The following is a 26,200-nucleotide window of genomic DNA, read 5'->3' on the forward strand; positions in this document are numbered from 1 at the left end:
GCTTCCCTATTTATACTGCTTTTATATTATTTATTAATAGTGTTACTAATATTTTGGTATCAATTATTTATCAGCTGCTCTGAGTCTTATAGGAATGGGTAGCATACAAATTTAATAAATCACTGCCATTACTATCATAATCTGCTTTTACTGTATTGCATTCAACAACCAATCAAATTCCATTTATGCACAAAACATTACATTATATTACATAATTGTCGCGTTGGTTGATGATCTCTGGAGGGCTCAGGACAGGGATTGCTCCTCTGTCCTGGTCCTGTTAGATCTCTCAGCGGCTTTTGATACCATCGACCATGGTATCATGCTGCACTGGTTGGAAGAGTTGGGGGTGGAAGGCACCGTACTACGATGGTTCTCCTCCTTTCTCTCCGACCGGTCGCAGTCTGTGTTGACGGGGGCAGAGGTCGACCCCGAGGCCCCTCATATGTGGGGTGCCGCAGGGATCGGTCCTCTCGTCCCTTTTGTTCAACATTTATGTAAAGCTGCTGGGCGAGATCATCCGTGGTTTCGGGGTGAAGTACCATCAGTACGTTGACGACACCCAGCTGTACATCTCCATCCCGGACCACCCAAGCGATGCCCTTGAAGTGATGTCCCGGTGCCTGGAGGCCGTACGGATCTGGATAGAGAGAAACAGGCTCAGGCTCAACCCATCCAAGACCGAGTGGCTGTGGTTTCCGACGTCCCGAGATAGTCAGCTGGTGCCATCGCTGACTATTGGGGGTGAATCATTGGCCCCCACGGAAAGGGCTCGCAACTTGGGCGTCCTCTTGGATTCACGGCTGTTTTTAGAAGAGCGCTTGACGGCCGTGACTGGGAGGATTTTTCATCAGGTTCGCCTGATCCGCCAGTTGCGTCCCTTTCTAGATCGGGACTCCCTACGCACAGTCACCCATGCCCTCGTCATCTCTCGTCTGGACTATTGTAACACTCTCTACATGGGACTCCCCTTGAGGTGCACTCGGAGGCTCCAACTGGCGCAGAGTGCGGCCGCGCGGGTGGTTATGGGAGCGACATAGAGTTCCCATGTAACACCTCTCCTGCGTGAGCTGCACTGGCTCCCGGTGGTCTTCCGAGTGCGCTTCAAGGTTTTGGTTATCACCTTTAAAGCGCTCCATGGCTTAGGACCTGGTTATCTACGGGACCGCCTGCTACCACCAATAGCCTCCCACCGGCCAGTACGCTCCCATAGAGAGGGGCTCCTCCGGGTGCCGTTGGCCAAACAATGTCGACTGGCGGCCCCTAGGGGGAGAGCCTTCTCTGTGGGGGTACCTACGATCTGGAACGAGCTCCTCCCGGAGATACGGAGGATCCCAGATCTGCGCACCTTCCGTTGCGCGCTTAAGACTTTTTTATTTCATCAAACTGGCCTGGCTTAAATCTTCTCCTCTTTTTTAATGTAAATTTTAATTTGTTTTTAAATTATGGGGTATTTTAAATTTGTTCAACCAAATTATTTAATTCGTTTTTATTCTATTTTAAATTTTTGTATTTATGTGTTTTATTCTGAGGCTGATCACTGCCCTGAGTCCTTCGGGAGTAGGGCGGTATAGAAATCCAATAAAATAAATAAATAAAATAAATAATTTGGATGCATTCAATTTATTGTATGCTTCTCTAAATCAAGACGCATATAATAAACTTTATTTCTCATATTCATAAGATGCTGAAAAGCAAAAACGTTTGTAAAACCTTTATAGCATAAAGTTGCACTACATTTCCCAAATTTGCTCATTATCACCTCATGTATTTTCAATATAAAAAAATAATTCTTCCAAATATTTTCCAAAGCCAACTTTATTTTTTCTTTACATAGAAAACTGATGGCATTTTCCCAGTGGTTAAGTACAGGTGGAATCTCTGCACAGCACACATTAAACAATTGGCACACCCATATTTTACAGATTCTCCAGGTATACTGTCAACACTTCAACTTTACTATTTTGAACATTCTCACAAGTTGAATGACTTTTCTTCATTTTTTTCTTTGTCATTAGGGTAACACTTTCAGTTTCATTCTTTGATGTCCATGCTTCCCCCCCCCCTTTCCATTAAAACTGTTTGATTTATTGAATATGTTTCAGTATACTACTCATACTTTAACTTGGTAGTATGTGTTCAATAGCTTGTTGACTTGCAAGGTATCCTCTAGATTAGAATCCATACCTTGCATAGAATAGCAGAAGCATACCTGGTATAAACTGGGGCTTGGTTATGCTTGCAACATATTGCCAAAATGTAGCCAAATTGGCTGTCTTGTCCTTAATGTGAATGCTGTTTCTGAATTCAATTCAGGCTAGGAGGGGTCTCTTCCAAAATATGACAACACCAAAATAAAGAAATACTGCTCAGAAATATGTAAAGGATCACATTTTTATTGTGTCACAAATTTCTGTGCTTCTTTTTACTAAAAAGTGTATTGTGAAACCACCTTTGGGAAAAGCCAATTTGCTCAGAAACTGAAACAGAGTAGGTAATATGGGTAGTGTAGAAATTAAATAAGTAAATATATACATAGGAATATGTTTTTATCTAAACCAGTGGTTCTCAACCTTTTCAGCACCATGCCCCCCCCCTTAAATATGTTAAGTCTTGGATCCCCAAGACTTAACTCAAGATTTAAATCATAATATTTCTTCAAGCCTTTGCAGACCTCCGATGTTGACATTATGGACCCCCAAGGGTATGCAAACCGGAAATTGAGAACCACTAGTCTAAACTACTTTTTGTGTGTGTGTGGATGGAGGAATATTCAATTCAGTGAAAAGAAAACAGGACTTTTCATTGAATTTAATGGATGTAATTATAGTGCTTTGAATACAGTTATCAGGTTGAATGTTAATTGGGGGGAAAAAACTTTCTTAGGAAAGAAGTCAAGTTTTTTAACAACTAAAATTCAGTCCCAACCTACCCTTAGCAGATAACATGGAACAAGTGATGATACATCATTATGTCGGCTGCACATCATCACTTTGTCTGCTTTGTGCCTATCTAGATAACCATGCGGTGAATGTAACTTTATTGTTAATGTGCTTATTTAATATAAATCAGAAAGAAGTATTTTTCCAGTGGGAGTCCTTTATCTTGTAATTTTCTTTACTCATAACATTTCTGAAGAATTATAAAACAATAAGAATCTAGCACTCAGTAACAAACTAATTTTTTGTAGAGTATTGATTTTAGAAAGCAGGCAATATAATTTGTGATACTGTAACTATTTTTATGAACTCCTTGACATAGAACTTTGCCAAAACAAATTGCAGTGTAAGTTTTCAAACAAAAAGTAATGCTGACAAGTAGCTCTCCTTTCTCTACTCTTATCAGGCCTCAAATGAAAAATCTTAAATTTTGCAAATTTTCTCCATTTAATGCAGCTGCATAATATACATCCATCTTAACAAATTTGAGAATACTAGGTGTTCTGCAAAGAACATAATTTCTTTACTGATATGGTTAAAGTTGTGTTTCTTGTCTGTTTTAAGCAGTATTTATACAATATAATTTGTGTGTGTGTGTGAGTAGGTTGTAATTATATATACATAGATTGAAGACATGGTAAAATGATACATCTACTTTTACTATCTTTAATTCAAGTTTAAAATTGTTGTTAATAACAATTTTTACCCATAACTGTATTAAGATGTTTAATTAATTAAGTAGAGAAGTCAGCAGATGCAGATTATTGTATAGCATTGGTAATTATTCCTATGCTTGAAAAAAGCATGTTTATGTTAACTCCATAAAGATATAAATTTTTGGTAACAGCAGGTTGCAGCACCTTGAGAAAGTGATCTTGAGAAAGCTAAGCAGATTTAGATCAGGTTAGTATTTGAATGGGAGAAAGAAACTATGGTTGTAAAGTACAGTAGATTGGGTAATTCAAAGGACATCCTGAAAACACGCAATGACAAAGCAGTCATTTGTATTGTTGCATGTCATCAATAGGAGTCAAGCTCAGTTCAGGGGAATTTTGTGATGGCTAAATACTTTAAATATGAGTGTCTGTTGAGATATACAGTACCTGGTCCTAGCAGCGTGCTATTTAGAAAATAAGGTATTTATTCATACCCATACAATAAATTTATGCTTTTTTAGTCTGCAGTTTTTAATAAAAAAAAGGTAAATACCCTTACAGCAATTGGTTTAAGCTAGAATTATTAAGTGTTTGTATTTTTCTATGAACAGGAGAAAAGCTATTTCTGAAGTCAGTTAAAATTACCTTAGAGGAATATTTGCTATAGATCTAAAATAAGAATAGTTCATACATTGTCTTGGACATATTGGCAACTTAATTCATGAAGTTATGTTTTGTTTTTCAATCCCAATAAGATTTTACTATTTGGGAGCAAATATGCAGAGCACTTCAAATTATCTGTGGCTTCTATCAGACATCCTGGGACAAGGAGCTACTGCGAATGTTTTCCGTGGACGACACAAGGTTTGTATAAAAATATAATTCTGTTAGCTGAAAAGATTTTTGCCTAGGCTCAACATCTTTTCTTAATTTCTCATATTGAATGGCATTTATAATCTTACTTACTAGTTGTAAGGTAGATGGGTCTTAATAACAGAGATATTGTAGCTTTTGTCAGATAAATATTCCATGAAATGTTTTTTAAAATGTCATTAACATTACAATTTAAATCAGCGGTTCTCAACCTGGGGGTCGCGACCCCTTTGGGGGTCGAACGGCCATTTCCCAGGGGTCGCCAAAGCCCTCTCTCGACCCCCCTTCACTCACCCTCTGCCTCTGCTGGATCGCCCGGTCGCCGTTCGCTTACCCCGCCCACTCCCAATCTATTGCTGCTCCGGAGTCCCAGCTGATGGCTAGAGGGAAAAAAAACTTTAAATTCTTGCCGAGGGGCTTCAAAGAGCTAGCTGCAAAGAGGTAAATTCCTGGAGCAAGTTTTTTTCCCCCTAGCTATACTGAAAAGAGAAAGAGAAAGCAGGGTCTTAGCTGCAACGTGACAAAATGAGGCAGAGAGGTTTCTTTTTCTTTTTCCTCACCAAAAAAGGTAGGTACAAAACTGCAAACAGTGGGGAATTTAGGGCAAGAGGAGGTTCAAGATTTTAAAACACAAAAGAAAAAAAGCTCTATTTAACTAGGGAATTGTAATAATTGAGATACTATTAATTGTATATTGTGTTGAAAGCAGAAATGGTTAAGTTGTGGTTTGGAGGAATATATAGGGGACATTATTTGGTTTATTATTATTGGTAAATATAATTAATTGATTTGTAAGAAATTGGATTGCATGGAAATAATTGGAATATTCATGTTCATATTGATAAATATACAAAAAAGATAGTTATATAACTAATTGATTTATATTAAAATGTTGAATTTGTATTAAACAACTGTATTACATAATTAACCAATGTGAGGATGGATATAAAAATAGATGACAATGCGAAGGGGTATAATATAGAATAGAAGGGAAAAATTGAATTTGATTAAGATTAGAGATGAGGATGAAGGGTAATATTGGTTTTTTAAAAAAATAGTTGAGGAATAAATATGGTAAAAAGGAAATATAGAAATTGTAAATTTAATTGAAATGACTAAATACTGTGTTGGAAGAAATATCCTTCTGGGTTCTGCTCCAAGTGGGGAAAAAGACACTGGAAACATGGAGACTGTTTGGAAAGATGTTTTAATAGTGGACAGGATCACATGGCTTGATGGGGCCCATTGTGTTAGTTTCTGTTGCTATTGTGTTGCAAATGTCCTTTGACAAAGGATTGACTTTCTGCCTCTGGCCCATTAACAAAGGGTGGGGGGCAGGAAGGTGGGAGCTGCTTTGTCTGTAAAATATGCTTCTCCATTTCTCATCCAGGGAAATATAATATTCTGCCTTTTTAATATTTCCCAAAATATTTCATTCTTCTAGGAAAGGGGTGGCTGCTAACCTCCTACAACTGTTTAAATTTGTGGACCGGCCAAATACTCTGTTCAAAGAAAATATGTTGTATGTTTGTATGTGTGTTTCTAATTATTGCTATTTATTCCTATTTGTTCTCTTTTATTCTTTAAAGTTTAACAATTCATTCTTTATCTTAATATCTTTATATTTGTTTGGGGTTGGCTTTCTTCCCTTTCATCTTTTTTATTGTACAGCAATCTTTCTCCTCAAACCTACCACCTTTCTTTCTTTCTTACTTCTTTTCTTTCTTACTTACTTTCTCTTCCCCCCCCTCTTCTTCTTCTCCCTACTTCCTCTTTCTCCTTCTCCTCCTCTCTTCCTCCCTCTCTTACCTTCACTCCTATTCTAATTTCCCTTCCCTTCCTTCATCCCTCTCTATTGCTGTATCCTTTTATGCATATGGACTACTCATAGGGCTGAAAAAGTTATTTTTGACTGGTCCTCGCACTTTTGACAAGTCCTTGAACTTACGACTGTCCTCACATTTTATGTTTTTGCCCTATCTTGTCACCATGGTGAAGAGAAGCAGTTGTGAAATGAGTGACATGGTTGTTAAGAATGCTACAATGGGCATAAATGATGACCAGTCATAAGTGCGAAGACCGGTCAAAAGTGCGAGGACCTGTCAGAAATCACATTTTTCAGCCCTCTGGGTAGTCCTTTTGTGCACAGGGACTACTCAGAGGGCTGAAAAAGTTATTTTTGACTGGTCCTCGCACTTTTGACCAGTCCTCGAATTTACGACTGTCCTCACATTTTACGTTTTTTGCCCTATCTTATACCATGTTGAAGAGAAGCAGTTGTGAAATGAGTGACATGGTTGTTAAGAATGCTGCACAGGCATAAATGTGAGGATGGTCATAAGTGTGAGGACCAGTCAAAAGTGCGAGGACCTGTCAGAAATGACTTTTTTTCAGCCCTCTGAGTAGTCCCTATACACATAGCCATGGCCACCCGGTCACATGACCAGCTAGCCACGCCCACTCGGTCACATGACCTCCAAGCCACGCCCACAAAATAAGCCACGCCCACAGAACCGGTAGTAAAAGAAATTTAGAACCCACCCCTGGTTGGGGGTCACCACAACATGAGGAACTGTATTAAAGGGTCGCGGCATTAGGAAGGTTGAGAACCACTGATTTAAATGGACAGGAACGTTCATTTTTCAGAGATGATCATTTGACTGATTCTGGCCTTTTTCTAAATGAACCTAATGTTTCTTACAGAAAACTGGAGACTTGTATGCTGTCAAAGTATTTAATAACTTTAGCTTCCTTCGTCCTGTGGATGTTCAGATGAGGGAGTTTGAAGTGTTAAAGAAACTAAATCACAAGAACATCGTCAAATTATTTGCCATAGAAGAAGAGGTAATTATGTAGTGATATATTTTACTGAGAAGCAATTAATGTTTTGCATTTGGTATTTAGATTTCAATATATGTCACTTTCTTAATTTTATTCTGAGCTTCATAAGGACGTTGAAATATAATAATGGTAATGTTATGAAAATGAACTTAATCTTCCTGCTTCCTCTTATGGAATGCCCACAAGAAAGAGATTAGAAAATGTGTGAATACTTTACATTGTCTATAGATTAAAGCATCTTTCACAATCCCTAAACTGGTTGATCTTAATTTTGCTTAAAGAAAGGAAAAGTTTTTACATTTACTTGCTCCCATTAATCATATTTAAGTACAATAATAATTTGTTTGGATTCAAACAACATGATAGGCTATCATTAAGATGAAATAAAAACAAAAGCTTCTCAACTTCAAAAGAACAAAAGGAGCTAGAGAGCCCAAGAGAAAATTGGTTTTGTAGTGTTTAACTCCGAATCCAAACCCAGAATATGCAGCCTTTTCTGATTTGTGCAGAATTGCATGATCAAATTAATTACATTTCAATTCGTAATTAAATTATATCATTAAACAAGTCCTTCTAATAGATTTGGTCATAGGTTAGCTCATTAATCTAAAGCATAATTTATACTTCACTGTATTTCTGATTTTGTAAAGTCTTTAATATAAATTAAAACTTTTTTTTCCCTAGACAACCTCTAGACATAAGGTCCTTGTTATGGAATTTTGTCCATGTGGCAGTTTATATACAGTTTTGGAAGAGCCGTCTAATGCTTATGGATTGCCAGAAACAGAATTTTTAATTGTATTGAGAGATGTTGGTATGTGACGGTTATATCATTAGATATATGTTTATTGCACTTATTCCAACTTTTAGCCCCAAGTATTCTTTTGATTATTATTTTCATTTTGGGATTTATGGTCAATAACACCTAAGAACCTAAAGTTTTAAAACACTGTATAGTTTAGTGTATGATTTTATTTTTGGCATTCAATATTCATCTACTTAACTTAATTAGAATGTGTTTGATTTGTAAAATAACAATATGGGTATAGTTTCTTTTAACTGCAGTAGGCACACATATTCCAAGCTATGTAACAGGAATTTATCTCTAATATGTAAAACTACAAAGAACATGTTCCCACAATGGCAAAGCAGATGCAGACAGGGTGACACATATCTCAGTTATATCCAGGCTATATATATTTAAATAGAATGAATGCTATTTGGAACTACATTTCAAAGAATTGACTAAAAATACAAGCTAGCCCAAAATGTGGCAAATAAATGAAAGGAATTTTGCTGCTGTTGGAATTTCATGTTATTATTCTGGGCCCAAATCAGACTGTTGATCTTAAAAGCTTAATCAGCTCAGCAGAGATTACTGTTCCATAAAATTGATTGGAAGGATTTGCTGTTTATACAGCACTAGAAGTACATTTGAAAGCCAGTTTGTTTAGTGATTAATGTTCTGGGATAGAAAATAGGAGACCATAAGTTCTACTCCTACCTTTGGCCAAAAGCCACTTGGATGACTTTCTCAACCCTAGAGGCAGGCAGTGACAAACCACTTCCATTAAAAACTCACCAAGAAAACTGTAGGATTTGTCCAGGCAGTCACCAGGAGCCAATACTGACTCAAGATACCTTCCCCTCCAAAAAAGATACTTTCAGGATACCATAAAAGAGAGAAAGACCACTCTGAAAATATCTAGATTTGAAATTCTCTGCTTTGAAAACCTGCTGAAGTTGTTTTGATGTCTATAAAACTTGATTTAATTTGTATATGGTTTCTTTATTTTCCATTTTATTATTAAAATGGTGGTACTGTATATTTATCATATAGAGAAGTCTTGCAACCCAAGTTTGCTAGCTATAATCTCTAGCAGAACCAAAGTTTTTGTATATAATTAATTCCTTCTTGGCATTTACTAATTCATGTTGAAATAAAATAATTGAAAATAAGATGCAAGTATCCTAATATGGCACCATTTTTCTTATCAAACTACATAATTTTGCAATCCACACACATCTTTTAAAATTTATTGTTTATATTTAAGTGGCTGGTATGAACCATCTTCGAGAAAATGGAATAGTGCATCGTGACATCAAACCAGGCAATATAATGCGTGTTATAGGTGAAGATGGTCAATCAGTTTATAAACTGACAGATTTTGGGGCTGCTAGAGAGTTGGATGATGATGAACAGTTTGTCTCTCTCTATGGAACAGAAGAATATTTGGTAAGCTCAAATTTGTTTTTTCTTTTGCTTAATGACTCCTAAGTAGAAATTTTAATTCATTAAACAAGTTTTAGTTTATTAAACAAACTATAATTATCGGTTTGAAATAATACTATGCTATAATGGCTGATTCACAGACAACAAGCAAACCAAATTATACATCAGTTTTTAAAAGTCCAGGATCAAATCACACATCCTGAGTATCATATTTTAGAATCCACAGGTCAATCAAAAAGTTATTTTATGCAAAAATTATCACAATTGAATCTCCAAACAAGCCTGCCAAGCATTCTACAAAAAAGGTATCCCATTAAAAACATCTCCCTCATTTCATTTATGTAGAGAAGAAGATTAAAAATTAATGTGACCAAATTTGTTTTAATTATTCTTTCTTTTGACAAGATAACTGCTGCTAAAGATATACACTGTTAACTTTTTTCATATTAGAGTTTGTTTTGGTACAGAAAACTTCTGTCAGGGTAAGTTGGTAATTTATATAAGAATCAGTAGCTTCTGTTTATGGCAAATATTGTTTACTTTATTTAATTTGTATTCTGCCACTAGCTTATTTTTGTGAAATAAAATACTCAAACCTGAAGAATTTCACCCATAGAACCCTATACTCTTGTTGTACAGAAAGTAGTATATAGAAACCTATGGTCTCTGGTGCTCTCTATAATATAACCATAGGGTTTTTATGACGTGTATTGTTTCCCTCTTTGCACCTGAGCATCCTGACATGTATGAGCGAGCAGTATTGCGGAAGGACCACCAAAAGAAGTATGGAGCAACAGTTGACTTATGGAGCATTGGAGTGACCTTTTATCATGCTGCAACTGGAAGTCTACCATTTCGACCTTTTGAAGGTCCACGCAGAAATAAGGAAGTGATGTAGGTAATTCAGAGGAAATGTTCTGTCACCGCCAACTAAACTGTACATAAAATTTGGGAAAAAAAATAGACAATTTCTAGAAACAGTTTCTCTGGGGATTCTGTTACATTCTTGTATTCTTACAATATTATTTGCTTTACAGTTTATTTTTCTTTCTCAGATGTGTAACAAATTTTTACATGGCTAAACATAGGAAGTATTGCATTTAGATATGTAGAAATGATGTTTTTTAAATTGTGTTGAAGGCAGACTTAATTTGGTATATTTATAAAGCTCAGTTCTTCTGTTTATTTCTAAATATTAGATAGTTGATAACACATAGGACATATCTCACTTCCAAAGACAATATTATAACATGTTTTGGGTGGCATAAGAAGCAATTTGGGATAAATATAATGGTCAATTCCAGAAATATGCGACGGAAAGACATTTTGGTTATGGCAATATTGCTGGCCTAGGAAGAGATATTTTTTGCAGAAAATCAATTAACATAAAAGAGTTACTGCTGTGATCATTTTTCTTCAGTAGCTAACCAAATGGTTATGTATTAAATATGAGTTCAATAATAAGAGTTCCACTCATCTTGACTCAGTATGTTTTTTCCAATGATGGAGGTAATATTTAAATGAGAGACATTTAATAGCTATTATTTTATACATACTTATAAAACCCAACTCATTGTTATGATCCAGATGGTCAAGACAAGGCAAAACTCTAGAGAGTCCTTTATTGCTCTCAATAAATGGTCCAGCAAACAGCCCTCCAACGACTGGTAAATCTCCACCAGCATGCTACCCTGAAGGCAGCCACCCTCAGTTCCCTAAACAACAGCCCCTATATTACAAATAAAGTCCACAGAGTTGGATCCTCACTTTTCGCAAATGAAATTCTACTTACAAAATGTTTCCATTGCAAGAATAGAAAGTGGATCTGATTTTCATCAATTTTTTTGTCCCATGTTCCTCTTGGAAATCAGGAATCAGGTCTGGAATGGAACAGGGAATGATGTGGGGCTGCAGATGAAAAAGAAATCAGAGATTGCCTCTTCCCTTCCTTTTAATGGATCTCTGTGCATATTATAAATAGAAAAAGTTCTATCCTTACTGGCTATAATCCACTATAGAAACATTATTGCTTTGTAATGTCTCATAGATACTTGTTTCACTATCTGTATATATAAATCTATTGAAAAAATTAAGTTTTTAAAACTTTTTTAACTTTCAAGAAAAACACTTTATTCAAATTCTTAATGGCCCCAAACTTTATAGAGTTAAAGTTTCCTGGTATTCCTGTTGGTAAATGTTTCAATAACAGTTAAAATGCCACTTCTTTAGAAATGTAATTAGTTCTGAACTAGAAAGCTGCCTAAGGTTGCTTTGTGATTCACATTACTATTACATGGTTTTATTATAGTATGCTGATTATGGTATTTCTTATATTTCAAAGGTATAAAATTATAACTGGAAAACCTTCTGGTGCAATATCTGGAGTACAGAAAGCAGAAAATGGTCCCATTGAATGGAGTCGTGATATGCCTATTTCCTGTAGTCTTTCTAAGTATGTTTTGTCATTGATTTGCTTACATAATTTAGTTGATTCCCATGTCTCATAAGATGTCATGTGAATATGAAAAAAATTATTGTGTGATTTTAGTAATTTGGGGAATTGATAATGCACAGGGCTTAAAATGACTGAGAATCTTACAGTAATCTGCATTTCTGAGTTATAGGTGGAAAAGAAATTTCTAGTTTGCAGTAGCACTTAATCCCTCTTCATTTGTATTGCTTGAACATAAAAAGTCTTTGCATGACAATATTTTATTAATTTATATTTAGTATTGCAATTTATATTCTCACAATTCCAGACATACTTTCTGAGCATTTGAGTAGAACTCTCAGATTTAGATTACTTCTGCCTGAAAGTAGATAAACCATGGTACAGGTTAGCAATAGCTCACTCTGAAGTTATGATATCAACCCCCCCCCCAAGTAATTATGACACAGTCCCAAGGTTACAAATATTGCAACACCATGGCAGTAGTTCTCCCTTACGAATGACCACAGAGGCACTGCAACATTCGCCCTGCCTATTCTCCCCACCTCGCCAGATCTCCCCAGGCACTGGGCCTGTGGAGACTCACTCACCTTGGAAAGATTTAGCGAGCTATGGCCACTCCAGCCCCGGTTTCTTTGTCTGCAAGCTTTGCCCGCAAAAAGCTTTTGGTGCAAAGAACAGATGCTGGGCAGTGCATGTGCACTGCTCTCGCCTCCGTTCTTCTTACCAAAAGCCTTGAGAAAAACCCACCAAAGCTTGCAGGGGCGAGTAATTGCATCCTGGCAGATTCCTTCCATTTTTGTGCATACAATAGTCTTGCTGTTGTCAACATATATAGACGTGATGGAGAACCTATGGCACACGTGCCATAGGTGGCACACAGCACCCTCTCTGTGGGCATGCGAGCCATTGTCCCAGTTGATCTCTGCCATGCACGGCCACATGCCAGCCAGCTGGTCGTCGGGTCTCTGCCGTGCATGCATGGGGGATGTGTGTGTGGGGGTCATGCGCGCATTCAGGGGGCCTGTGGGGGGGTCGCACGCACATGCACGGGGGCGTGTGGCTTGGAGGGGTCAAATCACAGGGGCAAGCACGCATTGCATTTTTGGGGTTCGGGCATGCACGCACGCATTTGCACACACGCTTTTGGCCACTCCGTCTGGAACAGGTTAGCCATCACTGATATACCTGACCTAAACTTCTCCGCTTTTAAATGGGAATTTTAAATTTGGTTTTAAATTATTGGGGTTTTAAATATGGTTCAGCCAAATTTATTTAATTTGTTTTATCTCTATTTTAAATTTTGTACTTCCATGTTTTATTTTTATGGCTGTTCACCGCCCTGAGTCCTTCGGGAGTAGGGCGGTATACAAATTCAATAAATACAAATACAAATACAAATACAGTAACAAAGTTCCAATTTTTTTCTCCAGGTCTTTTTCCATTGGGCGCAAAAGGGAAAATTTCATCTTTATCTTCATTTTCAAAATTCATTCTCCCTCCCTCCCTCCCTCCCTCCCTCTCTCTCCCCCTCCCTCCCTCCCTCCCTCCCTCCCTCCCTCTGTGTGGGTGTGTGTGGGTGTGTGAATCATACTCCAATATATCTTATACAAGTTTTTTAGTTTATAATTTAATGTAAATTTTAAACCCTTTGTCCACATATTTTCCCATTGTTCAAGCACCACATTATATCCAAAATTCCTTGCCCACTGAATCATGCAATGTTTTACATGTTCAATGACATTTTATAAATCTTAACAATAATATGTTCATCATTTCCACATAGTAAAGTTTCCAATTCATTTTTAACAAAGTCAAATCCATAGCACTTTTTATCCAGTTTAAATCTTTCAGTTGTTGATAAATAAACCAATGGCAAGCATAACCTTCTGATTCAAGTTCTTCTGTCAGCTTTAATACTGGGTCACCAGAGTTGAAAGATAATTGCCACCATTTTTTTTCTAAAGAAAGCTTCCTGGGGTGCCACCCAAAGAGGCAACTTCGTATAGAGCCTTGTTTTATATTTATTCCAAACTCTTAATATGACTCATCTAACAAATAGATTAAAATCAACGTTAACTTTACTTTTATCATACCCATAAGTAGCCGTGACATCCAAACCTTAATTCATGGCTGTCTAATTCAAGTAACTTCTTATTCTGGAGGCTCACCCATTCTTTTGACCAGGCCAAACAGCATGCATTACATAATTTTTTATCAACATAAATTATAATATGCAAACTCGCATCCTAATTTGGTCACTCATTAACCAAATGAAGCAACACTGAATTAATAAAATATACTGTGAGATTAGCACAGTTTTACTAATTTACTAAATTTTACTAAAATGTTATAATTTTAATTTACTTTAAAGTAAGTGCCACTACAATGATAACATTCATTATCTTTTTCCTTTGTTGTGCTTTAGGAATATATTATGTACATAGGAGTAGTGTTTCATAGTGCAGAATACATAATCTGCCAGCTACCTTCTTGCAAGGAATGATGAGCTATTGGATAGAGAGTTGCCCTATTTCCATGAAAGATATCTGCAGTCTTCACCAATTAGAATCACTTTTACCTTTCTAACTAAAGTGCATCCCAGCTACTTTTACCTTGTAGTAGTCTTTGACTTCCAACCATTCATTTAGTGATTGTTCAATGTTACAGTGGCACTGAAAAAAGTGACTTATGACTGTTTTTCACACTTAAGACTGCTTTTCACACTTAAGACTCGTGCAAAATTTGGACACTTGGCAATTTACATGTATTTATGACAGTTGCAGTGTCCCGAGGTCATGTGATCACCTTTTGCACCCTCTGATAAGTAAGTGGGAAAGCCAGATTCACTTAATACCTGTGTTACTAACTTACCAACTGCAATAATTCATTTAACAACTATGGCAAGAAAGCTTGTAAATAGCGGGAAATTTACTTAACTGTCTTGCTGAATAACAAATTTTGGCTTCAATTGTCATAAATCAAAGACCACTTGTATAATAAAAATACATTATCCAATGTAATATTTGTTTTCTATGTAACGTTCTAGGGGATTGCAGGTACTGCTTACACCTGTCCTTGCAAATATTCTTGAAGCAGATCAAGAAAAGTGTTGGGGATTTGATCAGTTTTTTGCAGAGACAAGTGACATACTGCATCGGATAATTATTCATGTCTTCTCTCTTCAACAAATGACTGCACACAAAATTTATATTCACAATCATAATAAGTAAGTATTTCTATAATTTTATTTTCATAAGTCAACAACTAGATCTATGATCTGTTTGCCTTTAAATAGATTCCCCCCCTTCCCCACTCCCCTTCTTACCTCTGGCTATTTTAATGCATTGGGAGTTCTTTCTTACATGTTTTTTTTTTCTTCTTTTAACAGTGCTACCATATTTAATGAACTTGTCTACAAACAGACAAAAATACCTTCACACAATCAAGAATTGATATATGAAGGACGGCGTTTAGTACTAGAACCTAGCAGACTGGCACAAGCTTTCCCTAAAACCACAGAGGAAAATCCTATAATTGTAGAAAGCAGAGAAGCTGTAAACGTCATAGGATTACTCTATGAAGAAAGTATGATGGAATCATTATTTTTTTTATTAAAACTTAAGCATTAAAATATTTTTAGTTATATTAAATTTGTAGCTTTTAAAAGCTATACTATTTTTATATGACTGTAGCAATTATTGTTTTTAAATAATAATAAAACAAGACATTTACTGTGTTATATCCCTCAAAGTTATTGCCCCAATGTATTCTTAATAGCCAGATCTTCATACATTTCAAAAAGGATTCTTAATATTTATTTTGCTTTTTGGTATAATTCAAAGATTTTTCAAAATAAAAAATAAACAGTTCTGAAAATATAGCAAAATATTACAGTAAGAAAGCAGAAATTACATAAAATAAGCAAAGGGGGTATTATTAGTGATCAAAATGGCAAGAGGGTAAGTGCTATCTTGTGATCCAAGCATCATTCCATAGTATCTCAATTATTTGTTGCACATATATACAAAAAGGGATGGCACATGCTTTGTGACACTGTACATGCCATCTTACAAATATTGACGGATACAATGGCAACTCCCTGCCACACACTCAATTTGAAATGTAACAGTATTACTTAATAGAATGTAAATGAACTTTATAAATAATGTAGAAATAACAACAACAACAAAACAACAACAATAATAATGACATTTCTATTGGCAAAGAAATGGTTCTAGTGTAAAAGGCTTTTCACCACATGATTTTCTTTAACAAATTGCATAGTTATAAGAGAATTAGTTAGAAAAATATATTCTATTTACAATGAATTTGTTCTTTCCCAAAATCACACTCTGGTAATTTTTATAATAGTTGCCATTTTCTCACATCTCAAGAATATGTTCTGGGTTTTTTCTTTTTTTTTAATTATAATTTTGTGTAATTTTTAATTTTCTTTTTAAACCTTCTGTTCTATTGCAGTTTTGCTTCCTAAGGTTCATCAACGTTATGACTTGGATAGCGATGTAAGCATGGCAAAAGTGAGTATCTCAGTTAATTATAATTACATGTATATAAGAATGAATACTTCAAAGCCAGTGTGGTGTTACGGTGCTGGGCTAGTAATGGGAAGATCCAGGTTCTAGTTCTTCCTTAGGCAAGAAACACAGTTGGGTCATTGGGGAGCAGTCATTCCTTCTCAGCCTTTACCAGTGTGAGAAACTAAAGTTCCTGTTGAATCATACTTTTAAAAAGCTTCACTCTTAAGAACTAGGTGAGTGCAATGCAAAGCAAGCAGATCTTGCAACTAAGTGGAACAAACATTAAGAACAGCAACATAAAAGATGTGTAGGAGTGAAATAAATTAATGGTATTAAATCCAGATAATATTGCATAAGTAGTAATTTTAATAGTGTTGCTTTAACGATGATATAATAAGAAATTGCTTGTCTTTATACTTTAATCTGAACTTCTTTGATCTATCATCACTCAGTAATATAGTACACAGTCTTCAAGTTATGTCTACTTTTTGCTTTTTCCAGAGCTTGCATTACAACTTTCTAACCTAATACAGAAACATAATTTATCTTTATTTTTGCTTGGTATTAGGTTTAGTGGATTATATTCCCATTTACCTCATGATATGATTTCATCTAAATATCAAATTTCTGTTAATAAAATTACTGTAGCAATTTATTAACTAATGCATTTTATTTGTTCCTTATAGGCAGTAACGGGGGTTGTATGTTATGCCTGTAGAATTGCCCGAGCCTTACTGCTTTATCAAGAGCTCATGCGAAAAGGAATCAGATGGCTAATGTGAGTGATGCTATTGATCAGCTTTCTCATTGTCATTCCTGCAGGTAACAGCTCTGACTCTGGATAATTAAGTAAGAGTTGGAGGTATGGGAAGAGTCCATTGGCGGCTAATAAATTCAAATAAATACATTCAAATAAATAAATAAATAAATATTAAATGTGTGTTTTTCCATGACTGTGAAACCCTGGTGAAGCCAGTAGCCCATTTCAAAATGCTTACTTTAATTGCTACAGACTATATGACAGTGATGGCTAACCTTTTCCGGATCGAGTGCCCAAAGTGTGTGTGTGTGTGTGTGCGAATGTGCATGTGCATGGCCCCCGCACATGCACCCCACTCCCCGCACACACCCACGTACATGCATCCGCACACATGGCCCGCCCCCCACCATGCATGCGCGGCACCCTGCAGGGACCCTGCGCATGTGCGGCAGAGACCCAAAGACCAGCTGGCTGGTGAGAGGTGCATGTGCATGTGCGGCAGAGCTGAACTGGGGTGAGGCTTGTGTGCCATCAGAGAGGGTGCTGCATGCCACAGGTTCGCCATCACGGCTATATGATGTAGTGCCCATGTATTTACAAGATGATCGTTCTGTTCCAAAATCAGGATGCTCTGTACATTTATACGTCCCTCAAAAAGTTGTTTTGGATCCCTACCCAACCAGAGTATAAGGGAATGGGGGCCCAAATTACTTTCTGAAACAAGGAGAACCTTCACCTTGCAGGCATTTTGCAAAGCTGTGAAAACTCTGTTCTAATATTCTATAGGATTTGACAGTGGTTCTGTCAACCCTGTCTAAGGGTTCTGTTTTATTCTATTCTATTCTATTTGATTATATTTTATGATTATATAGAGCAATGGTTAGAATGCAGTATTGCAGGCTATTTCTGCTGACTGCCGGCTGCCAGTTTGGCAGTTCGATTCTCATCGGCTCAAGGATGACTAAGCCTTCCATCCTTCCGAGGTTGGTAAAATGAGGACCCAGATTGTTGGGGGTAAATTGCTTAGAGAAGGCAGTAAAGCACTGTGAAATGGTATATAAGTCTATGTGCTATTGCTATTATATAATCAACTGAGTCATAAACACTTTGGAAGACATAGAAATATTGTAATAAAGAATTATGTGCACTATTTATCTAGTTGTAAGCAATCGTGCAATAATTGGAAGATACTACTTCATGCAAATTAGGTGATATTTATATTGAATTAAATTTTCCTGATGAAAGGAAACAAACGAATCAAGTACCTGCTAATAATAATATCAGATTCTATAGTTTATAAAGCCTAGATGTTAAACATTCAACTCTGAGCATATTTCTTTCAACCCATTGTTAAGTTCTAGATTCAAAGCAAAATGCATCCTTTTTTTCTACTCCTAATGAGAAAGATGAAGGAAAATAAAATTGTTTAATCAGGAGATTTCTTCTCAAGGCATGTGAAGGGATTTTAAGTGAAAGCTCCCCAAGAATTAGTTCTTTAGCTTCCTGCAGAATTGAAGAAGGGGCTTCTTTGATAGCTTCTATGCATGTGCATGTGGGACTTTGGTTCCATTCACTGAGGACATACAGTCTCGAATATTCCTCTTCATAACTGATGTAGCCTTTAAAATAAAATAAAAAAATCTTTATATCACAATATAAAATATCAAAATAGTCATAGTTAAATAGTTATTTAATGTCAAAATAGTTGACATAATGTGGATGCAGTATAATGATTCTTGCACAATATTTAATATTTTCAATTTTAATGTTCTTAATTACATCAATGGTACTGGAGTTTATTAATTACTTTAGTATATTAAAATTTGGCAAGTCAAAAATAAATATCTTTCACATTTCTTTTTGGGGCAGGTTGAAAAAACTGAAGGAATGTTTGTTCTGATAAATTGTTGTATTTGAAGACCAGAGAAGGAATATAACGAGGAATATAATGGCTTAAATTGTCAATGATAGTATACTGCAGTGTTCACAATTCACAGTCCTCTTATTGCATAGCATGAAGACTTAAGACAGGAGTACAGCAGTCTGCAAAAATCCAAATATGTGTCATGTATGAAAAGTAATAGACTTGTTCTCTCTTGAACCTAGGGTTGTTTCAATTCAGCAACTAAAACTAAAAGGAAGTTCAAGATGAATATACAAATTAATGTCCTGATATTGTGGTTAAGTAATAAAATTTAAGAGTAGTTAATAGAATACTACAATGGAGATGTTATACAACAATCAGACTTCCCTTTAGCTCCAATCTCACTGAGCAGGAGATTATACTAGATGACCCAGGTCACTTCATCTTTGTTGTATTCTTTTCATTCCTTATTCTCTCCTCTGGAGACTGGTGATATGCATTTTAATTTTTCCATTAGACCAAAAAAAAAACAGTTCATGATGCTTTCATCTCTATGTTTATAGCTTCAATTGCTGTTTTCTAGTGAACTCATCAAAGAAGAATACAATGAAACATTTCACAAAAAGACAGAGGTTGTTATCAAGCTGGACTGTTGCAATAGAAATACAGAAAAAGCTATGAAAATGTGAGTATTTTAGGAGAAATCATCTACACTGCAGTTGTCTACTTTTTAAAGCAAGAAAATCGAAGTGCTACTCTTGACCACACAAATGCAGTACTAGCTAATTGATCATAAAATCAGTGTAATATCCTAGAATTGTATAGTTGGAAGGGTTTCTAATTTATTCCTATTGCTCTCCTCTGGATGATGGCTATTTTTGTCATTGTTGTTATTTATTATGGCAATATTTCACAATTAAAGCAACACACCATGTTGTCCTAAGCTGGCTGTGGCTAAAGGAAGCTTCATGGACTGTTTGTGTAGTAGGAGATGATCAAGATGGGCTTGACATGTCATTAGTCCTTTAATGCCCACAAGAGATCTAAGTCCAGCCTACCCTGAATTCCCATGACTTTTATCTACTGCCAATTTGCTTTGACCTTTAGTAGTACAGATTCTTGTAGAGAGTTTAAGCTTGCAATAAATCTGTATTTGAACTGTCTGGATATCCTGATTTCCCTGGCACTTCACAATTTGTCCACAAATAATTCTAAGAAAGAAGATCTATGAAGATACATGTGAACCTCCAGACATCTCCCCAATGTACATGTACATACATGTACATGTATGTATATGTACATATGTATATCAGCAATGGATTAGCATGGTGGTTGTTCACTGCTATAGTGTTTGTTGCATGGTAAATCTATTTTGATCTCGTTTCTAATGTAATGAAAGCAATTATTTTGAGTTGCATTTTGACACAATGTATTTTTTGTTTTGTTTTGTTTTACTTTTATTAAAGCCATGTTTACATAATTGCCCCGGTCATAGTTATTCAATTTTAAATCAGAATACCGTATTTTTCGGAGTATAAGACGCACCTACCTTTTTTGTTTTTTTATTTTTTTATAAAAAGTTTTTTTTTATTTTTTAAACAAATACACATACAAACATACAATGTATTTTCTTTGAACAGAGTATTTGGCCGGTTCACAAATTTAAACAGTGTTTAGTCATTTCAATTAAATTTACAATTTCTATATTTCTTTTCTGCCACATTTATTCCTTATCTATTTTTTTTAAACCAATATTACCCTTCATCCTCATCTTTAATCTTAATCAAATTAAATTTTTCCCTTCTATTCTATATTATACCCCTTTCCATTGTCACCTATTTTTATATCCATCCTCACATTGGTTAATTATGTAATATTACAATTGTTTAATACAAATTCAACATTTTAATATAAATCAATTAGTTATATAACTATCTTTTTTGTATATTAATCAATATGAACATGAATATTCCAATTATTTCTATGCAATCCAATTTCTTACAAATCAATTATATTTACCAATAATAATAAACTGAATAATTTTCCCCATATATTCGTCCAAACCAAAACTTAACCATTTCTGCTTTCAACACAATATATAATTAATAGTATCTCAATTATTACAATTCCCTAGTTAAATAGAGCTTTCCCTTTATGTTACTCATTTTCACACCTTAAACTCTCCCAATAACCCAAATAGTTTTGCCTATATAATCCTCCAAATCACAATTTAATCATTTCTACTTTCATCACAATATATAATTAAAAATATTTCAATCGTTACAATTTTCCTAATTAAATTTAAAAATGTTTTAGCTGTTATCCAAGCTACAACTTAATCCTTTTTACTTTCACCACCATATACCATTAAAGGTATTTCAATTGTTAGTTTATACCTATTCATATTTCTAAAAAAAAATAAAAAAACAAAAACTTATCATTGTCTAGATTTCAAAAATACAAAGACAAATATTCTAATTATGATTCATTTCATTTTTACAATCATGATTTCCCATTTATTTCTTACTACTATTCATATTTCAATTCTAAATATGTATAACATCTTTCTCTTTCATTTCTTTTTCTCCCCATTTTTATTTTTGCCTTTTTCTTTCTCCTTTTTTGTGTGTGTGTGTGTGTGTGTGTGTGTGTGTGTGTGTGTGTGTTTTAAAATCTTAAACTCTCCTCTTTTGCCCTAAATTTCCCATTGTTTGCACCTACCTTTTTTGGTGAGGAAAAAGAAGAAAAAGAAATCTCCCTCTGCGCAATTTTGCCTCGTTACAGCAAACAGCCTGCTTTACTTTCATTTTTGTTTTCAGCATAGCTTGATTAGCACAAGGGGAAAAAAAATCTGCTCCAGCAATTTAGCTCTTTGCAGCAAGCAGCAGAGCCCTGAGCAAAACAGCTGAGAGCAAATCAGCTGAGAGTCAGGAGGCCGATCCTATCAACTTGTGCTAATTAGGTTGTGCTGAAGCTGAAAGGAGCTGTTTTTTCTTGCTGTTTGCTTGCATGGAGGTAACTGCTGCGAGGCAGAGGCCAAAGGGTGGGGGCCAGTGGGTGGGCAGGGTTACATTCGGTGTATAAGACGCACCTAAATTTTCACCCCCTTTTAGGGGAGAAAAAAGTGTGTCTTATATTCCGAAAAATACGGTATTTGGAAAAGACAAGCCTGCTGACCTAATTTATGGAAAAAGCTTTGAAACTAAACATGTTTCAGTGGAACATGATCATCACATGGAATTCAGTGATTTATTTTTTATTTATTTGTGTTTTGGAAGCTTTGTGAACCAAGAAAACCTGAGCCAGAGAAGAGCAGAATAAATCATATGGCAGATATTGTTTCAGTAACACAATGATTAATCTGCTAGCATAAGATATTGAAATAATATTCAGCAAAACTGCTGCATATGTCTACTGGAATTTCTCCACATGTTTTTTTATTGCCTAATTAAAGCCACATATCATTTGAGTAAGACTTTTTAAATAATACTAATAAGTTTGTTTGTATACACACACAAATAAATTTCCAATTGGATCCAAAATAACATTATTCAAGAATGTTACATTAAGAAATGTGATATTGTAAAGAAAGTTATAAACCAATGTTCGTGTTTGTCTTCTCTTTTCTGTGAACAGATACCAAAATCTGGCACCATCAGAAGTGGATGACATTTCAGATATACACTCAAAACTCTTACGGGTAAACCTTTATATTACAATATTCTAGCACTCAATAAAGTTGCTTTCAAATTATAGGAGTACTGAAATTGACTTGCAAAGAATTTTTTTTAGTGTCTAATAAGTAAAATAAGTTTATATACATTTGTATTTTTCTTGCTGAGAATAATAATAATGTATTGTTTATAGCACTTATGCAAATTTGAAATGTATAATTTGCCATGTACGAAATACTATCCATTCAGGTAGATGGTAATTTTATAAATAAAATTTAAAAATGTGAAATAGCTCTTAATATCAAATGAATTCTCATTATATCTATAAATATTGAACCAGTAGAATCTATTAAACTATTACTGATATGTAGTACCATTCAGTTACATTATCTAGTGTTGTTGGTATTACATAATATATATGTGTTATATCAGTTTTTGAAATTACTATTTTTCCAGCTCCTTTTTTAGGCTTATAACTTATTGCATACTTACAACATCTGCAACTATATTGTCTCTCAAAGCACATACAAATTGCCCTATACGTATTTGTATTAACCAAATATAAATGTACATATTTACAACACATAGCAGACACATATTCTTAGATACCATGGACAGTTTTTCCCCAGTGAAATTATTTTTGAAATATTTTTAGTTCTAGAATAAGTTTTAGCTTTTACAAGATACCGTTGTGCTGCTGACCTCTGGCAATAGTTCTATTTTCTGCTTTTTCTAATTCCTGGGATTTATTGGTGTAAATGTTGCAAATTATAGTTTTTATTAAGTTATAAAAGTATATATATATAGTTAAATTTGTTGTATTTTTGTAGCTTTCTAGTTCTCAGGGAACAATAGAGACTAGTCTTCAGGATATCAAAAACAAACTTTCTCCTAGTGGTTTACTATCTGACAGCTGGACCAATCAAGATGGTACACATCCGAAAGATAGAAAGTAAGTAGAATTCACATTTTAATCGGTTATTTAACTTTTAAATCCTGCCCTGAATCATTGTTTAGAACATAATTGTGCTTTCAATTAGAAGCCAAAATGGGGTTTTGGAAGCTTCTTAAAGGAGTTGTAGCTTTTCCTGGGATTGCTTAGGTATCTTGAACAGTTGCTGAATGTTTCTTGGAAAAGAAATGTTTAAGTTGCAGAAAGTGCCAATTTCATATCCCGGGAGCTTAAAGTCATTGTTTGCCTTTGAATTAAAAGCACTGCCCAACAGCATTATCTTTATATTTTTATTTTATTCTACTTTCTTCTAGCCCAGAAAGATTGCAAGTCCTACTGACTTCCATAACAGATATTTATTATCAATTCAAAAAAGACAAAGCAGAAAGAAGTAAGTGGTCAAATTTAGTTTTTGTTTTAGCTTTAATTAATTACAAAATATTCTTAAATTTCTGGGTTGAGTTAGTGAGGCAAAAATTCTGAAAGCAAAGAAAATGTTTTTCTCTTGAGTAGAAGAAGTGCAATTCCAATAAAGAACACTATTGAGAATTCCATTTTATCAGGAAAACAAACAAATGGCCATGGAATATATAAACTCAGAGTTTTCAATTGAAATAGTATACATGACTAGATTCAAACAATCATATTTGAGGCACATTAAGGGGAGACCCAGTCTCTTGAGAAGTCCATTATGCTGGGAAAAGTAGAAACAAAGAGGAGAATCGGCAGCAAAATGGGTGAATTAGATTATAATAGCAGTGAATGTACAATTGAGAACCCTAAAAATCCAAATTGAAGACAGATCATCCTGAAAAAAGTCTTGTGTAGACATGAAGAGTTGACCCCAACTTGCTGGCACTTAATCAGTATATTAGTATGGGTAATTTATGTGAAATAATTTCTTGGACATCCAATCTGATTTAAATTGTTCCTTCTTTAGGACTTCCTTATAACGAAGAACAAATTCACAAATTTGATAAGTAAGTCAATTTATTATATAAGGATTTTATATTTGTAGTGTACTGTATTTTCTTTGTTTCTTGTCTTCAACAATATAATTGGAACAAGTTCTGTGAAGCTAGGGATGAAGTAACAAATGGCTACTCAGACTTTTGGATTGTGTCCATATAAAATAGAAAACATATATAAGCTAGGTGCATGTCTATTGACGTATTGAGAGATTAGAATGAGTCCTCTGTATTTTATAAATCTAGGCCTCATAATTACAGTTTTAGAAAGGGTAAAGGGGAAAAATACAAATCAAGTCGTTGAAGAAAAAGCTGGCTGTTCTGCAACTCTGAAGGTTTAGAAGTCTTCATATACATCAAGATTTATTAAATGTTAAATTATTAATAAACTTAAACACAATGGTTAAAAATTATTTAACTGGAAAATAGTAATAATCTAAAATATCCAACCAAACTGGAAAATTAAAATGTTCTTTAAATTTTTTTCTTTATTTGCATTTTAGAGCATGCATATCCTTTTTCATGTATTAATTTTTACTTTATGTATAATTGAGAAGGGCACAATCTATCTGTCTTGAAAGTTACAGTAGTTCACATTAAAGCAATTTATAGCCAACCCATTATGTTGCGTCCATTCAAAATAAAGCAGTGCATTAATTTGAATTATCATGGAAAGAACATACTAAAATATGTTACTTGACTACATTGACCTAATGCAGTGATGGCTAACCTTTTCCGGACCGAATGCCCAAAGCGTGTGTGCGTGTGCGCCCCCAAAATGCAATGTGCACACAACACTGCGCATGCGCCCTGTGCCCTGTGCCCCTGCATGTGCGCGGCCCCCATGCATGCACATGGCCCCTGCATGTGCCGCATCCTACGTGCATGCACACATGCATCCCACCCCCCGCGCATGTGCGGCAGAGACCCAAAGACCAGCTGGCCGGCGGGAGGTGCACACACATGTGCAGCAGAGCTGAGCTGGGGTGACAGCTCACGTGCTCACAGAGAGGGCACTGTGTGCCACCTCTGGCACGTGTGACATAGGTTCACCATCACGGACCTAATGTATTCTGTATATCAGTGATGGCTAACCTTTTCCAGACCGAGTGCCCAAGGGCGCACGAATGTGCACACACACGCCCAAACCTCCGAAACGCAATGTGGGCACGGCTCCCGTGCATATGCCCCGCTCCCCATGCATGCGCGTGTGGCACCCTGCACGCACCCCCCCACACACATGTGAGCGCTGCTCCCACACGTGCCCCAACCCCTCGCACATGTGTGGCAGAGACCCAACAATCAGCTGGCCGGTGGGAGGCGTGCATGCACAACAAAGCTGAACTGGGGCAATGGCTTGCTTGGCCATAGAATGCGCTGCGTGCCACCTGTGGCACATGTGTCATAGGTTCGCCATCACGGCTCTATATATACATGAAGGTGAATTGCT

General features: G+C 35.5%; 1 protein-coding gene across 1 annotated transcript in view; it reads left to right on the top strand.

Moving 5' to 3' along the window:
* Nucleotides 1–26,200, top strand: part of TBK1 (TANK binding kinase 1) — a 37,889-nt gene that overhangs the window by 3,283 nt on the left and 8,406 nt on the right. The window contains exons 2-16 of the mRNA XM_070946616.1: nucleotides 4,351–4,459; nucleotides 7,172–7,312; nucleotides 7,994–8,123; nucleotides 9,364–9,545; nucleotides 10,276–10,436; nucleotides 11,884–11,994; nucleotides 15,041–15,220; nucleotides 15,383–15,579; nucleotides 16,474–16,532; nucleotides 17,219–17,310; nucleotides 19,740–19,841; nucleotides 22,793–22,856; nucleotides 23,661–23,782; nucleotides 24,097–24,173; nucleotides 24,723–24,762. Coding sequence (XP_070802717.1) covers nucleotides 4,373–4,459; nucleotides 7,172–7,312; nucleotides 7,994–8,123; nucleotides 9,364–9,545; nucleotides 10,276–10,436; nucleotides 11,884–11,994; nucleotides 15,041–15,220; nucleotides 15,383–15,579; nucleotides 16,474–16,532; nucleotides 17,219–17,310; nucleotides 19,740–19,841; nucleotides 22,793–22,856; nucleotides 23,661–23,782; nucleotides 24,097–24,173; nucleotides 24,723–24,762 — 1,745 coding nt within the window. The 5' untranslated portion in view covers nucleotides 4,351–4,372. The remainder of the gene's footprint in view (nucleotides 1–4,350; nucleotides 4,460–7,171; nucleotides 7,313–7,993; nucleotides 8,124–9,363; nucleotides 9,546–10,275; nucleotides 10,437–11,883; nucleotides 11,995–15,040; nucleotides 15,221–15,382; nucleotides 15,580–16,473; nucleotides 16,533–17,218; nucleotides 17,311–19,739; nucleotides 19,842–22,792; nucleotides 22,857–23,660; nucleotides 23,783–24,096; nucleotides 24,174–24,722; nucleotides 24,763–26,200) is intronic.

The sequence above is a fragment of the Pituophis catenifer genome, unplaced genomic scaffold (genome assembly GCF_029215685.1).
Source record: "Pituophis catenifer annectens isolate HBS135680 unplaced genomic scaffold, rPitCat1.0.hap2 SCAF_7, whole genome shotgun sequence".
In the NCBI taxonomy this organism is placed as follows: domain Eukaryota; kingdom Metazoa; phylum Chordata; class Lepidosauria; order Squamata; family Colubridae; genus Pituophis; species Pituophis catenifer.